The sequence below is a fragment of the Terrapene carolina genome, unplaced genomic scaffold (genome assembly GCF_002925995.2).
Source record: "Terrapene carolina triunguis isolate 2854851 unplaced genomic scaffold, T_m_triunguis-2.0 Scaffold97, whole genome shotgun sequence".
NCBI lineage: Eukaryota > Metazoa > Chordata > Testudines > Emydidae > Terrapene > Terrapene triunguis.
Window position 1 is genome coordinate 5,563,952 of NW_020664448.1, and position 17,404 is coordinate 5,581,355.

The window sequence follows — 17,404 nt, forward strand, 5'->3', positions numbered from 1 at the left end:
CCACACAGCAGCTTGCCTTTTTTTCCCCTCTTACTTAAAAATTTGCTCTTGTATTTATGTCTATGACCAAAACTATAGAGGAAGTGGAGATAAATGTGATCATTAATGATCCTAACATTTCGTTTGCTTAATTTTCCATGGTTAGCTCTGTTGTCAAGTGCAGGGCCTCTTAGGGTTTGTCTCCCTTGCCGCTGGAGATAGACTTGTGCTAGAGGGGCTTAAGCAAGCACACTAAGAATAGCAGTATGGACGCTGCGGCTCGGGCTGGAGCTTGGGCTCTCCAACACACCTGACCCCCTAGGCTAGACATAAGCGTTGGTGTCTGTGGAGAGAGGAAATAGTGCCTTGATTTAGCACAATATTACGACGCGGTAGTGGGCTTCCACTCCTAGAGAAAAAGGAGAACTAGTTACGCTAACCCGCTCCCCAGACAGCAACACTGGTATAGGAGGTGGAGAGATAGGAACTGTGATTCATTGAGGAATACAGAACCTAACTAACCTATTACCCCTCAGCTGATTTAGCAGAGGCTTTACACCAGCCCCTTTCAAGGCAGAACAAGCAATACAGGAGGCTGTGTGGCATAGAGCTCAGGATGCAGGAGACCTGCGTTCTAATCCTGGCCCCACTGCTGGGTAAGCGTGGCAAGTCACTGCCTCTCCGTGCCTCAGTTTCCCCATCTTTAAAAGGGAGATAGTGATACTTACTTCCCTTTGAGATCCACTGATGAAAAGTGCTATATAAGGCCTTGGTATTATTACTAAATATTAAGCAAAAAAAAAAAAAAAAAAAAGAGTGTGGAGCATGTTAATATGAAAAGGGCCAAAATGATCCTGGGTCTAACTCAGGTAGGGACAATAGAGATACAACTGGGGTAAATTAGGGGCAATGAAGTGTAAAAGCTGCAGTGAAGCACACGCCAATCTGGCCATTTATTCTTTGTTCTTTCTCTCTCTAAATCTCTGTTTCAGCCTTATCCTGCACATACATTCAATTCCATTCAGGTTTCTATACCAAGTCACCAACCTTTCTCCCATTACCTGCTAGAGATGCACTATCTAAACTAAACCAAACACCCGCCCCAAACCATCCTTGCCTTGGGCTTCCCAGCATATCCTGTCTTCTCTATGCCTGTGAGTCCCCTGGGACAGGGAGTGTCCCATAAAGCACTGAGCACATGGCTGGCACGTAACAAAGCATACCAATAACAATAATAGTGACATTATAATCTAATGACTGTGGAATTGTCTTCCTAGGGGAGTGGTGTCAGTCCTACACCCTGAGCCATATAAAACTAGATTGGACAAAACACTGGAGCACATATAGTAGGAGCTCTGGCAGGGGAGTGAACAAGAGACTGTCAGATTCCTTTGCCCACTTGGAAAATATTCAAATAAGCATATTAATGCTTTCTCCCATGCTGCCCCTCAATACGTGGGAGAAGCTCCCGTACCCATCCGCACAGTAACTCATTATCGTCCTTCAGATCCCTCCTTAAAACTCTCCTTTGCCATGAAGCCTACAAATAACTTACTAACAGTCGGCCTGCTGGTGAGCTGAGACACCACGTACCAGCCTGACCAATATTGTCTCACTGTGATGCATCCGAAGAAGTCAGGTTTTTACCCACGAAAGCTTATGCCCAAATAAAACTGTTAGTCTTTAAGGTGCCACCAGACTCCTTGTTGTTTTTGTAGATACAGACTAACACGGCTACCCCCTGATACTAGCTTCCTTTCTGTCTGTCCCCATCTGTTGTCTCTTGTCTTATACTTAAGATTGTCAGCTCTTTGGGACACGGAGTTTCTTTTTGTTCTGTGTTTGTACAGCACCTAGCACCTGGGGTCCTGGTCCATGACTAGGTATCACTGGGGGTTACAGACCCATGCTGGCCTGACAACCAAGCAGTTAATGCAGCAAGTACCAGCCAGCGCTGATTGGCAGCCTCATAGCCGCTAGGAGAAAAAAAGAGCTGAGAAGCAGAGGGGAGTGGGGCCTTGAAGAGGAGCAAGCAGGCTGGAGATGTAAAGTCCTGCCAGCCAGCTGGTGAGAAGATGCCCAGAGACAACACCGCAGAGAAGGGACGACCAGATCTACAGGCTGGAGAAGCCTACAGAGCCCAGGGAGGTAGGAAGGAGCTCAGGGCACAGCAGGAGGAGTTGGTGGAGGATTGATTCTGCCTGTCTGGTTTAAGGACCCTGAGCTGGAACCCAGTGGAGTGGGTGAGCCGTGATTCCCTACAGACCCCTCAATAGAGACTTAAGAACTCTTATTATTATCATCATCATCATCCAACATCACACCTAGGAGCCCTAGTGGGAGCTGCTGTGTTAATGCATCTGTGCCCCCTTTGGTCAGACAGAACGTTGCACAGAGTCAGCTCAGGCTGGCAGGGGCAGCCAGTCAGCTCCTCTTGGCTGAGTTTCTATAGTACTCCTGTTCTGGGCTATAGAGGGTGTTCGTTTCAGTCCTGCTGGGGTGTGCGGGTTTTCCCCTGTACTTGGTGGGGTCAGCTGATCCTGCTCCTCTGCGAGCCTGGAAACTACTTTGGATCTTTCCCAAACCCCAGACTGAGATTTTCAAAGCTCAGTAAGATTTTCCGATATCCAGCTTAACTTTCTAGTTCCAACTAAAATTAACGGGAATTGGGCATCCCCATCCTTTAAGTAGCTTTGAATATCTCAGCCTAAATCTATAGGTAAAATTCCCTCAGTGCAGAGAGTTCAGTCCACACTATATACCACTTAAATCCTATACTAAGAGCTTACGTGGGACCTGATGCTTTGCTCTTCGGCCATTCTACACTGGGGTGAATTTCATCCAGTGAATTTTATTCCATTAACATTACATGGAATACAAAATGGTGCCAAAGGCATATTATCCTAGCAGCACTTACTCATAAAATGTTGTCCATCCATTTTCATTGGTCTTGGTGGCAAGAAGACCAGAGTTGCCATGGTATGTCATCATACCCACTTCATGCCCTTGTGCTGTCACGCTCTTGAGAGCGCTGTTGGTGCCAATTGTCACCCAGTAGACCTGGCCATCTGGCACCACCAGCCAGAGTGGCATCCCAGTGGAATCTCTCCGGACATTGACTAAGTTACCATTGTTATCAGTGATCAAGGTTATGTCTCCATCTCCGGTGTAGGTAAAATTGTAAAGGTAATCTCCAGTGGGTAGGCTCTGGGTATAAAGGTGTTTACCGCTGGTGTCAAACAAGTAGAGTTCCTGGTCTATAGGAGAGGACAACTCATATAAGTTCTGTGTGTTGAGGTATGGCTTGTTTTTCCGAATAAAGCGGATTCGGATGTTTCCAAGGTCAGCAACATACAACTCCCCATCTGCGCACACTGCTAGGGAGGAAGGGGCATTGAGCTTGGCATCCTTTGCATAGCCATCATCCCCAGAGAAGCAGTCACAGTTGGCATCATTTTTGCAGTCACAGCTGCTTGGTGCACCAGCAACAAGGGAGATTTCCCCATTGGTGGTGACCTGCCTGATGCGGTTGATCTTCTTCTCGTCGGTCTCAGCGATATACAGGACCCCGTTATGGGAGACGGCCAAAGCCGTGGCAGATTCCAAAGTTGCATGTATTGCCACTTTGCTGAGGAGGAAGTGATCAATGCCTGGGACCTGGCAGTGCATAGGCCTCCCGGCCACAATGCGCACTTGGTGATTTTCAGAGATCTGCAACACAACGTTATTATCGAGGACATACAGGGAATTATCCATCGGGTTGACTGCCAGATCTGTGGGCCACTCTAGACGAACCTAACAATGGAACAACACAAAGAAACTGTTAAAATGTCTATTTTTTCTATTTACTTCCCAAAATAAGCCTTATCAATCAAATCTCTAAAAGCTTCCACTCATCCATCCAATAGCTAGGTGCGTAGTGTGTTTGGCATGTGATTAAAAAGAGAAATAAGAGAGAGAACTAAATAAATATTTATTTGTATTGTGGGAGCACATCAAGGTCCCCAAGCGCCATTGTGCGAGGTGGTGTACAATCAGATAACAGAAAGATGGCCCCTACTCTAAACAGATTACAATCTAAGTGTTCCAGAAGAGGTGCCTAAATTGCATGTGCAAGCTACACAGGCTTGTAGACAACATGGGTAGCTGTTTGTGCTACTAAACGTGCTGTGTTGTAACTGCATATTTTGTGCATGCAAGCTATGAACATCTTTTTGAAAACTTAGTACAGGCCTTGGGATCCAGGCATTGGTCCTGAAACCATGGATAAATATGAATTCTCAATCAATTCAGTTTATTTATTTCACTGCATGAAATCAAATGCTTGCTTCACAGTGTTTTTTCATGGCATTAAGCATTATGGAAGACCAAGTTTAAGTAATAATAATGCTTTACCAACTCATTTTGTATATGGGTAAACTGAGGCAGAGAGCGGTTAAAGCCACAGTGAGTCAGGAGTAGAGGTGAGAGTCTGGGATCCCAATTTCCTGCTCTAACCATGGAACATATTGCCTCTCAATTGAGGATACTGTTTGATTTGCTAAGAATAATGCCAAACCTAAGAGAATTTTACCTCTACGTGGGTAACGTAGCTCTAACATGAAAATTTCAATATAATTTGGCATTCTTTTATATTCCAAGACATTTCAGTGTTAATAAGAGCCGTAGAAATACACTTTGAGATAATTTTATTTTGTTTCATATAAAAAGAAGTGGTTCGACATTGAGCTGAAGGGAGCCAAATAATTTTAAGAGGGTCTCCCGCAGCATGTGTGATTTTGCAGTGGGAGGGATGGAGAGCAGGTCTGTCTGGAGGATGTTTTGGTCACCTTAAAAAGAATGAGGAGTACTTGTGATACCTTAGAGACTAACAAATTTATTTAAGCATAAGCTTTAGCTCGTGGGCTAAAACTCACTTCATCAGATGCATGCAGTGGAAAATACAGTAGGAAGAGATATATATACACACACAGAGAACATGAAAAAATGGGTGTTGCCATACCCACTATAACGAGTGTAATCAGTTAAGGTGGCCTATTGTCAGCAGGAGAAAAAACAACTTTTGTAGTGATAATCAGGATGACCCATTTCCAACAATTGACAAGAAGGTGTGAGTAACAGTAGGGGGAATAGTTCTACTTTGTCTAATGACCCATCCACTCCCAGTCTTTATTCAAGCCTAATTTAATGGTGTCTAGTTTGCAAATTAATTCCAATTCAGCAGTTTCTTGATGGAGTCTGTTTTTGAAGTTTTTTTGTTGTAGTATTGCCACTTTTAGGTCTGTAATTGAGTGACCAGGGAGATTGAAGTGTTCTCCAGCTGGTTTTTGAATGTTATGACGTCTGATTTGTGTCCATTTATTCTTTTGCGTAGAGACTGTCTGGTTTGGCCAATGTACATAGCAGAGGGGCACTGCTGGCACATGATGGCATATATCACATTGGTAGAATCTCTCCAGGGCAGGCTTTTAAACAGTTTTTTGGCCAACCGTTCTTAAAAGATCTCTCATAGTGATAGTCCTAGTCATAGTGAAAGTTTCTAGGGTCCAGTTCCCTGATTCCCCAAGCTGCAGCAGCACCAGCCCTGGCCCTGGTGTAAGTTTGAGTTACCCGTTAGGTTGCTACAACATATGACAGCTGATTGTAGTCCCTAAGGGATCATATGCCAATTTAAAATTTGCAGAGCAGAGATGCTCATCCCCTCCCTGCTCCTGTTATGCCGCTTCCTTCCCCTGTACACTGGGGTAATGTTGCGCTGTTGTGACTTTACAATGACACATATCATGGCACACACACTGCAGTGCAATGTTAGGGCGCCCCTCTGCCACTCTGATACATCTCCTCTTTCTGCCACCTTATCCCTGGCTGCTGTTTCTCCTTGTCCCCACCTTCTCTAGCTCTTTGGAAGGATGTGAAGGGGTCCCCAGTAGACTGAGGCCTAGAGAACTCACTCTCACTGCTGCCTTTGTATGAGACCAAGCAGCGTCAGAGGAGCTCCTGTCAGATCCACAGACACCCCAAGAGCCCCACATGGCTCTCGAGCCACTGGCCGCATGTCACTGCTAGAGAGCATCGAACATATGGTCTGGTTTTGATCCTTCAATCATGTTCAAACTCTTCCTACACTTATTTATTAAAGGGTACCAGTTACAACACAGGTTGGTCTTGTGACTTCTAACACCCTAGTTTGTGAGGCATGAGTCTCAGTGCTAGACACAGCGAGCTAAGTGCCAGCTAGTCTCCCTCTGCTCCACTCTCAAAAATCCCCATCTTTTCTTGGCTCCTGGCCTACTTTAACCCTTCCTGTGGTACAACATTATAGCCTGTGGTTTTCCCTTCAATAATGCATGTCTCCATACATTCCCATATAGTCTTTAGAGCATTGCTCCACTGCAGCCTTGAGTTAGCATCAAGAGCAGAGTTTACTCAGAACTGACAAGGGAATTTTCAGTTCCTTAAAACCCATTTCTTGTCAATGTTGGCAGCTAAATATTTCATGCCCTCTGGTCTCGCAGTGCCTCAGGGGCCTGACTGCTGAGACTTTTCTAGTCACTATAAATGATGAAAAGATAGTTCCCCAAGCTGAGTTTTTTTTAAAATTTGTCTGTTGTGTCTGTCTGTCTCAGAACTATCTGAGAACAGCTCCTTTCACTTTAAAGGATGGGGAGACGGGGGATGCAGATGGCATATTTTGAACCCATCTCAGAACTGTTTAAAGAGGACATTATTATATAAAAGCTATAAGCGAGCTGAAAATATATTTTTAAAAAGCCTGGTCCACAATAAACTTCCTCTGATTGGCACTAAGATCCCGTTAAAGAAAGGAATATACTTGTGAGATGGGGGCCATTATGCTGCAAGATGGCCTTTAACCATCAAAATTTACCTCTATATGAGGCATGAGAGCTTTTAAACTTGTAATTTTAGCTTTTCATGAATTGCGGACAGTGGGAACCTGCTACAAAGAAGCAAGAGTAATCTTTTCAAATTAGGGGGGAAAACATGAAGAATAGATTCCATATGGGAGCATGAAAATTATGTAGGTAGTTACAAAAGGGAAACCCCATTGATATCCATTGTGGCTGAATAACAGTACTTAGCCCACCAGCTAGGATTTGTATTTTTGCAGAACGGGGTGACACTCCTCCGGCCATCCAATAATAAATGGCAAAAAAGGTTTTAAATGACTGTACCTCCAAACTGGCATTATTTGATGGGATGGGCAGCACCCCAGAAAATTGAGTCCTGGCCAGTAACAGGTTTGCCTACTGTCCCAACCACAAATAAAGAAATAATCAAACACAGAACTTTTTGGGTTTTTTGCCTTTAACCAGCAGGACTTAAAAGCCCAGGATGACGATAGCGGCAACCAATTTGCAATTTGATGCAATTCAAGATACTTGTTTTCCAGCTGATGCTAATTTTGGCACCACAGCATCCTATCACTATTTCCCAGATGTTAATTTGATTCAGTCCTAAAACTGTGCTGTGCCAAATTATCTAGTGACAAAAAAGCAAGCCTGCCCCTAGTCGTTATAGGAGAGCAAGAGTAAAACTGGCCTGGTCTTTTGATTTGATACAAGTTTTGGTACCTGAGAAATGTCCATGGCAGAGTCACAGCTGAGAGGCCTGGCAGATGTCAAGTCATTGGAGCCCAGCATAGTTGAGATAATCCCATTCTGGTCAATACGTCTGATCATGGTGCCGTCTACAAAGTAAATCAACCCAAACTTGTCCACAGTGATGCCTAGGAAGGAGAAGAGCACGGAAAACACAAATGAAAGGTCACCAGAGGATAACAAAATACCTTGCTGAGGCAACAAATGTTTTTTAGCATTGCTCGACATATGCCCAGGAGCGCCACCAGCTTTTCTGCTGCCCTAGGCGGCGGAAGGTCCCGCCCCGTAATGCCGCCCCCCAAAGAGGCAGCGGAAGGTCCCGCCGCCGAAATACTGCCGCGGTCGCCGCCTCCCAAATTGTAGCGCCCTAGGCGACCGCCTAGTTTGCCTAATGGGTTGCGCCGGCCCTGCATATGCCTTTTTATAAATGATGATGTCTAAAGGCTTGTGCCAACTCCCACCGGAGTGAAAGGAGTTCAGGGCCTAAGTGAATGAGGACGCTGGGAGAAATTTATTTAATGGAATAAAAGTTAATTATACTTGATTTGGCCAACCAGTGGGCCAATGAAACCTGGCACTACTCCACTGAAGTCAGTAGCAACTAACTGCAGCAGAGAACTAGGCCCTACAATTTTATTTAGGAATCACTGTCCATTCTTTGAACGTAGTACGGGATTTTCAATGAATTGCTGAAAGAAAAAGAGAGCTTTTCCATATATTAATCCCACAGCATTTTAACTAACCTTTCTGTGAACACATGTAGACCACTTATTTCATTGTCTCATTCCCCTTTCTCATAAGACACATTCTAAATGTCTGATTTGAACTTTTCCATCTTTAGCTTCAGACCGCTGCTCCACCTTTAACCACCCTCAGGCCCCTTCTAGCATCACTTCTCAAGCACTTGCCCTGTTTACACAACCTCCCTTAATTCTCTTTTTCCCAGGCTATCTGTACTCTGCATTTCTAAAGCCCCTGTCATAAGAGGCTCTCATAGGGCTTTATACTTACAAATTAGACCTCACAGCACCCTTTTGGGCTAGGCATGATCATCTTCATTTTGCAGATGGGAAAAATGAGAGATAAAGTGACTCTCACAAGGTCGCACAGTGAGTCACTGGCAAAGCCCGGAACAGAAATCAAGGACCACATTCACCTCTCTTTCATATTGGTATAAATCAAGAGTAGAAGTTAATGGAATTCTCAATCTTAGTGTTTTATACAGCTGCCCATCACTGTAATACCTTAGCCCCTTCAATATAAAATGAATGGCAATATTGAAAGTCCATGGTGGACTTCATGGAGTATCTGACAGGTCTCCCTTTTCAGGTTAAAACTATGCTTGGGGAAGGGTTTTTCCATCTTTTAGAGTCTATTAATTTCGTATTTTGGGTTCGGGTTTCTTTGGATAGGAGAAGGTAACAATGATGTGAATGTCACTCTATTGCTCAAAAGGCCTTTTTTGAAGAGGAAGGTTTTGCAGCATTTCCTATAGACAGTCAGACTCTCGGCTCCCCTGATCTCCTCTGGGAGTACGATTAATAACCAGATCCCCTGGCTGAGAACGCTTTGTCCTCAGCTTCCACATGCTTTGTCCCAGGCTTTGTGATGTGCACTGCCCCAGAGGAGTGCAACTATACTTTGAAATTCAGTCTTTGATGTAGCTGCGGCTTGAGCCATTAATTGCTTTGAAGATTAGGACCAAAGCCTTAAACTGACATCAGAAGCTGACTGGGCCTGACACTGGTGCATGGGCCTGATGAGCTCATGGTGACCTAAACCATGGAGAAGGCGTGCAGCCGCATCCCGTATCAGCTGAAGTCTGGGCATCATCTTCACATTCAACTTCAAATACAGTGAATTACAGTAATTCAGTCTGGAGGACATGAATGCATTGATCACTGTGTCCAGGTCCTCATCTGTGCTTACGGGACAAAGATTCATAGTGAGCTGGAAGTGAAAAAGGGCATTTTTAGATACTGATGCTACCTGGTCATACAAGCTTAGTGAGGAGCAAAACAGGACGCTGAGGCTTCGCAATACTTTGATGAAGGGGGCTGTACACCTTTAATGAAAGGTGGAGACAACATCTTGGCCAGTTCTTTGAAGTGTGTCCCCTTTCCGACTAGCATCACTTTGGTCTTGCTTGGGTTCAGCTTGAGCCAGCCATTCTTTAACCAGGAGTTGGATTTCTTGGCCGCATTCTGATGTTTTAGCAGTGACAGTGGTTGCATTGGTTTAGAATGAGATATCTAGTGGAATAATACTGGCATACTGTTGGCAGCTAAGTCCTTGGCATCTCACTAGCTCACCCACCAGTCTGGGACACGTACATTACAGATACTTGTGGGAATCTGCAGGTGAGGACCTTTGGAGAGAAGGAGCAGATACCTAACACTACCCTCTGAGTTCTGCGGCAGAAGAATGATTGAAACTACTGTAGTGCTGGGCCATCTACTCCTGCTATGTCACGTAGATGGGTTGGCAGTAGCTTGTGCCCCACTGTGTCAAAGGCTGCAGAGAGGTCCAGTAATATGAGCATAGAGATCTTGCCTTTCCCATGGACTTAAGGAGGTTGTCTTTTAATGCCACTAGAACAGTTTCTGTACTGTGCCGTGGTCTGAACCCTGATTGTGAGCCAACCAGGAGGTCACATGCCATTAGAGCTTGGTGGTTACTATTTTCTCAGTTATATTGCCCAGGAATAGGTGGTTGGACTTGGGATGGTACTGCGCTTTTCAAAGGGTTTAGTAGGTATGCATCTCTGAAGAAGGCCATCAACTATTTCCATTAGTAGTGAGCTTAGTTCTTCACTGGTTTTTATCAGCCAAGAGGGGCTGGGACCCATTTCAAAGCTTGGGGCTTTAATATTTTTCAGAGCTTCTTGAGCTTCAGCATATGTGATGGGTACAAGCTCAGTCAGGGGTGGGGGGTGGATAATACAATTTGGTCAGGACTGGAATTTTCTTTCCTAGTTAGTTCCATATGTTTTCAGTTGAGCTTATCAGCCAAGTATGCTGACAGCTCTTCACAGCGGTCGACACTTGGGTCTGATGTCTGGGTAATGCAGTCTGGGCTGATTAGCCAGCTACAGCAAAATCAGGCCATGTGTATATTTGCTTCCAGGGTTCAGTTCTAACCACCAACACAATACTACTTTATTTTGCAAAGTATCTTTCCTAAAAATGGTAACCCCAAATGCTTTAGTGAGTTAAACGTTATACTTGTCTAGTTAAATAGTAACAGGGAAAGAAAATTCAGTGGTATAGACAAAGGAAGAAAAGGACCTGATCCTTTGGTTTAGCCTGAGTCCCCTTTTCCCTGCTGGCTTAAAGCTGCCCTAAAGGAGTAGATGGGGATTCCTGATGTAGGGAAATCCTAATGCTGCTATTATGTCACCTGCTCCATCCTGCTCTCCATGCAGGCTGTGTATGAGGGCAGTGCAGGGCCTCTGGTTATCGTGGGCCAACAGAATGGTCCCTAGTGGACTGTCCAGCTGCTCTTTAGGCTGGAGGCTGGCAGGGGAGAAAGGAAGGCTGTTTAGAGCCCTCTCAGCTTCCCCTCATTGCCCAGTGAACTCACCACAGATCAAACCCAGGAGATGGGATACAGGCATTAAATAAGTGCCATCAGCCTCTCTTCGTATGGTGTATATTCCACACTAGGTCACTTTACTTGCTCTTCTTGGAATTAAACTTTCTGCTGTTCTCATAATGAGGAGCTCCACCCTCCTTTAGACCGATGCCTTTGAAACGGGTAGTTTTCAGTTTGGAGGGAGAGAAGTAGCTGATGGTTACTGTGTAGCAGATTACAGTGGTCAGGGCTATTCTCGGGCTTAATTTACCACTTCAACTCTTAAAGGAATTTTCATTTTTCCTCTCTGGAAGGGGACCCTTTTGGGGAGTTAATTACAGGAAGTTCCATCTTTTGGGCAGGCTACTTACAGTAGGCACAGCTGAGGCTAGTATCAGAGAGGTAGCCGTGTTAGTCTGAATCTGTAAAAAGCAACAGAGGGTCCTGTGGCACCTTTAAGACTAACAGAAGTATTGGGAGCATAAGCTTTCGTGGGTAAGAACCTCACTTCTTCAGATGCAAGTAATGGAAATCTCCAGAGCTGAACCGAAGGCCTCTGAAATGTAGGCTGCATTGGCACAAGCCGTCTCTCGTTTACCTACAGCAACACAATTAGAATTAAAGATGGTTGGCCTGCAAATCAAAAACCCAGGTGTGCAGATACCTTAATCAGATGAGATTCCCATTGAAGTTACCTGAGTAAGGACTGCAGTACGGCACCTCAGAATTTTAAGATCTGGGCTGCCAAATGTGAAATCACCCCAGCTCCTCTGGGGTGGTCAACATCCTTTAGCAAGCAGGGCTTGCAGTGCCATTGAAGTGTCATGATAATGCGTTATGCTGGTGGAACGCTGTGTCATGAGGGCATTTCTTTTGTAACGTCAGGGCCTCGTGGCCTGATGACAGGACAGCACGAAGCTGCAGGGCGAACTGACACCAGAGAGTAGGAACAGATAAAAGTAGTTACCCTACACCTGGGCACCTATTAACAAAAAATCCCAATAAGATCATGTGAAATGAATGCGGCAGCTCATGGTGCACAGCTCAGTACATACGATGCTGAATGGAGATCCTCGTCTGATGGCAGAGAAGATGTAAAGGAACGGGATCTCCTCTAATCCTCACAACCCGAATACAAGTTAGTTAGGTTCAGAAGAAACCTATACATGGAGCTTCCTTGTCTGGTTGGATAAATGCTTGTCTTTCCTGTTATTTTTTTATTCTGCTAGAATTGATGAGCACTTAGTGAACAATTGAGGTTTTGCTCATGCATTCAGTACTACACACCGACGGAAATGATCTGTCCTCAAATTAATTACTTCATTTTGCAGCTCTTTTGTGGCGCTGAATGGATGGACTTTTCCCCCCCTTCTGAAACGATCTTCATATTGTGTCAGTCTTGTCACTTGGATCTCTGTTAATTGCAGGCTTCTTGGCAATTTCACTGCCACAACATTTTCGTGACAAGACCCACTGGCGAGTGCTTAGATGGAAACAAAACACTCTGACAAGCTAGAGTTCTAATATTTTTTTTTTAAAGCTTGCTTGTAGAATAAGATCAGTATTAGCAGATGATAATTAGAAAGTGATAACACTTTAATGTACAGAGTATACTGAAATTCATTAGCATCTGAAAGCTCTGCCACGCTCTGTGTCAAATGAATTGGAAGGGCCAGACCAGTGATTAACAAATACCACCGATCCTGCAACTGCCACCCGTGTTTTATCTATTGATCTGCTGTATTTCTAATATGCCCTGTTTCAGCAGAGGAGCCAAGGAGGGAATGGGCCATGGAGAGTCCAGGTGAGGGTTTTGATACCTTGGGCCTGACTCTTCATTGGCTACAGCTAGCTCTGCAAGATTGTCACATTCATCTTCTTGAGTATTTTCTGGCAAGTGGGAGAGATCCCCCTGCTGAAGCTGTCCATGCAAGCAAAGACCTCTGCTTCCCTGGTAGCTGCATACAAGCTGGAAAGGGGACCTTGCTTCTCTGCTGCAAACCAAAGTTCCTGCTCCCATGCCTAGATTAATATTTTGGGTCAAGACGTGGCTTCAGACTTAGAAAGAGTAGAGCCTTGCAGAGCTAGCTGCAGAATGAATCTTCCAAAAGCTTCCCTGGCCAGCAGCTGCCCGAACTCCTGGATACATTCAGCCAGCTCGGCACACAGAATTGTTTTCTACTCTCCTCTGCCCATCCACGCGCATTGGCACTCTGCTCTCCAGAGAAATAGAGAAGGTAGGGGCAAGTCTAAGGACTGCTGGTTACAGGTCTAAGAAGTCGCTTGCTTGCTCCAGTTGTATTTCATAATACTTCAAAATGAAAGAGCGTTCACTGGTACTCTAGAATGATTGGTAGTGAGCTAGTAAATGAAGTTGACATTATTTTGTCAACATTAGTTTTCAGTGTTAATAATCTATTGAGATGAATGGGGAGCAAATCACATTAGTCAGAGCTATTTAATCAGGTGACTCAACAAATTCATGGGTGGAAGTAGAGCTAGATGAAAGTGGGGACAAAATGTATATGAAAATTCACGTGACATGTTTTGGCAGTTTGTTGCTTGTGATTGCCGTTCCCACCCTCGATGTGGTTTTATTTTTCAAAATTTCCAAAGGCCAAACAGGTTCTACATTGAAGCACAAGAAATATCAGTGATGCCTTAATGCATCAATTCACACCGGTTTCACTTTTGAGGTGGAGGAGCAGCCTCCCAAGAGTCCAAATCACTAAGAGGCTGGATCATGAAGCTGGGAATCCAGAACTCTTGAGTTCTGCTCCCCTCAGTGGCCCCCGTAATACTTTGCACAATTTCATAACAACATACTACAAATATTATTTAGGTAAGCCTCACAACACTCCTAGGAGGAAGGAAAGTATGATTTCCCCTGCCTTCTAGAGGGGGAAATGTAAGAATCATAACTAGCCCACACATAACAAAGATTCACAACTGGAGCCGACACAAAAGGTCGCTAAATCAGTTCTCGTTTCTGGGATGCCATAACAATAATGTCATCTGTATGTCAAGAAAAATAATTTCCCAACCCGTCTAGCCAGGAGAGACACAGCCCTGCTGTCTCCACCTCCACTGCTCCACTGTGAAAGCGACACATGAAAGGCCCCATGTATTTGTCAGGAGGTTCCCCCACTCCAGAGATTCCAGCCAGGTGCACAGGCTTGGAGATGGGAGTGCTGATGGAAAACAGGGTCCTATAACCTCTCCCTGTGACGGAGAGAGAAACCTGCCACACCCTGACGCTAAATGTGCAGATGTAGCTGGGCAGGAGGCCCAAGTGTGACTTTTTTGTTTTTAAAGCCAACACCTTGTAAATAATTCCCTAGGTTCCTAACCAACAGGCAACAAGACATGCAACCAGAGCGGCAGAAGGGGCTCCTTGCGCATATAACTCATCTATAACAGCAGCATCAGTCAGTCTCTGCAGAGGATCTTCCCTCACTTTTACACATGCAACCGTCCTTCATAGAGTATGAATGAAGGTATTTCCTCTAAAAAAAATAAAACCGCAGGGCTGACTTCCCTTCGGCTGCAACCCAGCCACTGCATTTGAATACAATCCATCGTTAAAGTGAGAACAAGTCTTTGCAACACAAGCCTGTCAATGCTGAGCAAAACCAAATGAGAGTAAAGGCCACCATCCCAGTGAGATAACACATGCATGGGAAGCATATGTCCTACTTGGAAAGGTATCTGGGCTTTTTGGTTGAAATGTTTGAATAAAGATGTGAAAGCCAACAGTACCCTCTCTCCTCCATATATCACAGCCTCACTGCAATCTGGTCTTAAGACTGGATTGATCGAGGAACAGTGGCTGGCTCAGGAGGTTGGTAATTGCATGCAGAGCTCGTCAATTTGAGATTGCCTGTCTGAGGACTTGGCTACATAAAGAGTTGCACTGGTTTGACTAAACGTGTGATTTTAAACCAAATTAGTTCAACCAGTGTAAAAGTCTATGTAAACTCTCTTATTTTGGTTTAAGCGGGCTTATTTCAGTTTAGGTTAAATTGACCAGAACAGGTTTAAACTACATTGAAATAAGACACTTTTGTATCAAAATCAGTGTCCACATAGCCTTTTGCATGGGCTTAACTATAATGGTTAAAATCATATTTGTAGTTAAACCGGTGTAACTTTCTCGTGTAGACAAGCCCTGTATCACAAGGGATCAAACTGTAGTGTGTAACCCTGGCTTCAACTTACCTCTGAGAGATACCTGAGGGGTTTGTCTCTATTTTATATACAGCAACACTTGCAGAGCCTTTTATGCCAATAAAGTCTCAATGAACTGAACTGAATTTAACTGAATGTAGTCCAGATGGGTAGTGACCAAAAGTTGTAATTCTCTCATGGTGTTTTGGTATATGAAATGGATTGGTCCTCTCAGTACAGTTCACACTGGACACAAGTCCATAAAATCACCCCCCTCCAAATTGGCACCATTCTTAGCAGTCTCAATACAAGGCTAAGGACTGGAAGGGCCTGAGGTTGAACAATCCCTAGTGGTGATCCCTCCAGCTCAGGACTAAGGCCTGGTCTACACTGGGGGGGAGTGGGGAGGGATATTGACCTAAGATATGCAACTTTAGCTACAAAAATAGCGTAGCTGAAGTCGACGTATCTTAGGTCGACTTACCTCGCGGCCTCACGGTGTGGGGTTGACTGCTGCCGCTCCCCCGTCGACTCTGCTTCCGCATCTCGCCGCAGTGGAGTACAAGAGTCGACGGCAGAGGAATCAGGGATCAATTTATCGCATGTACACTAGACACAATAAATCGATCCCCGATAGATCGATCACTACCCGCCGATCCAGCGGGTAGTGTAGACGTACCCTGAGGCATGTTAGCGGGTTGCCCTGGGGAAGCTTGTATATCTGTTCTGTGGTATTCCAGAACAGTTGGTTTGGCACCTTTTTCAAAGCCCGCTTTAAAATACTTGTAGGAAGAGGCTGCGTCTTACCCCTGGGGTTAGTGAGTGTTGCTTCGGTGCCTTTGCCCCCATCTCCGCAGCGGGTTTCATCAAAGGGAAGGCACTGATCCCCAGTCCCTGCCACCACCTCCGAATTCTTGACAACATCCTTCACGATGGAGGTCGACTTGATCTTATAGATGCGTCGGCTGTTAGTGTCAGAGAGGTAGATGGAGCCAGTGATTGGGTCTGATGTTAGGTAATACTTGTGAGCTGGGCTGTGGCTGAAAAACAAATATACAGGAGTGTTATCTTCATTGGTAGATTTCAGTGTTTGTTTCCCTAAGCACACCGGGCAGCATTAATAGTTTGGAGGAATAAAACGTTGAAGGAGAAGCGCTGCAGCTCTGCATCCAGTGGATTTAGCTCATTATTGCATACACTCCAATAGTACTAACGCTGGGTACATCACAAGCCAATTAAAGAGAAGCAATGTGGTCCAATATATAGGGAACTGGAGTGGGAGTCACTGCAGTTTGATCTTGGGTAAGTCACTTCGCCTCTCTATGACTCAGTTTCTCCGTCTGTTAAATGGTCGTAATGAAAAAAAATAACTTCTTTTGTAAAGTGCTTTGAGATCTAGGGGTAAAAGGCACTATCTAAAAGCTAAGTATTAATATTCATGTAGTGTTTGATTCTGCTGTCATTGAATTTAATGGCAAAATTCTCATTTACTTAACAGAGTCCTGAGGGTCCTATTCTATGCCTGTGGAAGTAAATGGGAGTTTTGCCATTGAATTCAACGGGGGCATCGATAAAACTCTTAAAATCACTCTCAAAGAGGTTGAATGATTTGCCCAAAGTAACACTGCAGGCCAGCAGCAGAGAAGGGACTACAGGCCAGGAATCCTGATTCCAGTCTGGTCTAACCACTAGACATCGCTGCCTCCAGAAAAACTAGAAAGCAGGTTGAGAAAACACTGTGGGCAGACTGAAAAATGATATATTGCTTTATATAAATGCTACTGAGACCAAAGTCAGAAATGGATCAAGCAACAGAGTCTAAATAGAGACTGTATAATAGAATTAGATGGAAACAGCGGTAGACTTGAATTTAGACATTTATTTAAGCCAAGGTCTTTGGAGGAAACTATATACAGTATAATATTATCTCTCTATTATTCAACTTAAGTGTTTGCCATTGCTAGCTATTGATTTACACTCTCTTCTGAGCCTGGGAATCAACAATGTTAAACCTATGGCATGAACCCAGCTCTACTTCCCTCTCGGAGTTGCAAGTTAACTGTCAG

The 17,404-nt window shown here is 44.6% G+C and overlaps 1 protein-coding gene across 3 annotated transcripts in view; it reads right to left on the reverse strand.

The window, feature by feature from the left end:
• Positions 1-17,404, reverse strand: part of TENM4 (teneurin transmembrane protein 4) — a 419,617-nt gene that overhangs the window by 38,676 nt on the left and 363,537 nt on the right. For all 3 annotated transcript variants that reach the window (XM_024200637.2, XM_029911562.1, XM_029911563.1), the window contains 3 exons: positions 16,146-16,378; positions 7,572-7,726; positions 2,897-3,774 (listed from right to left, as the gene is read on the reverse strand). In XM_024200637.2, coding sequence (XP_024056405.2) covers positions 2,897-3,774; positions 7,572-7,726; positions 16,146-16,378 — 1,266 coding nt within the window. The remainder of the gene's footprint in view (positions 1-2,896; positions 3,775-7,571; positions 7,727-16,145; positions 16,379-17,404) is intronic.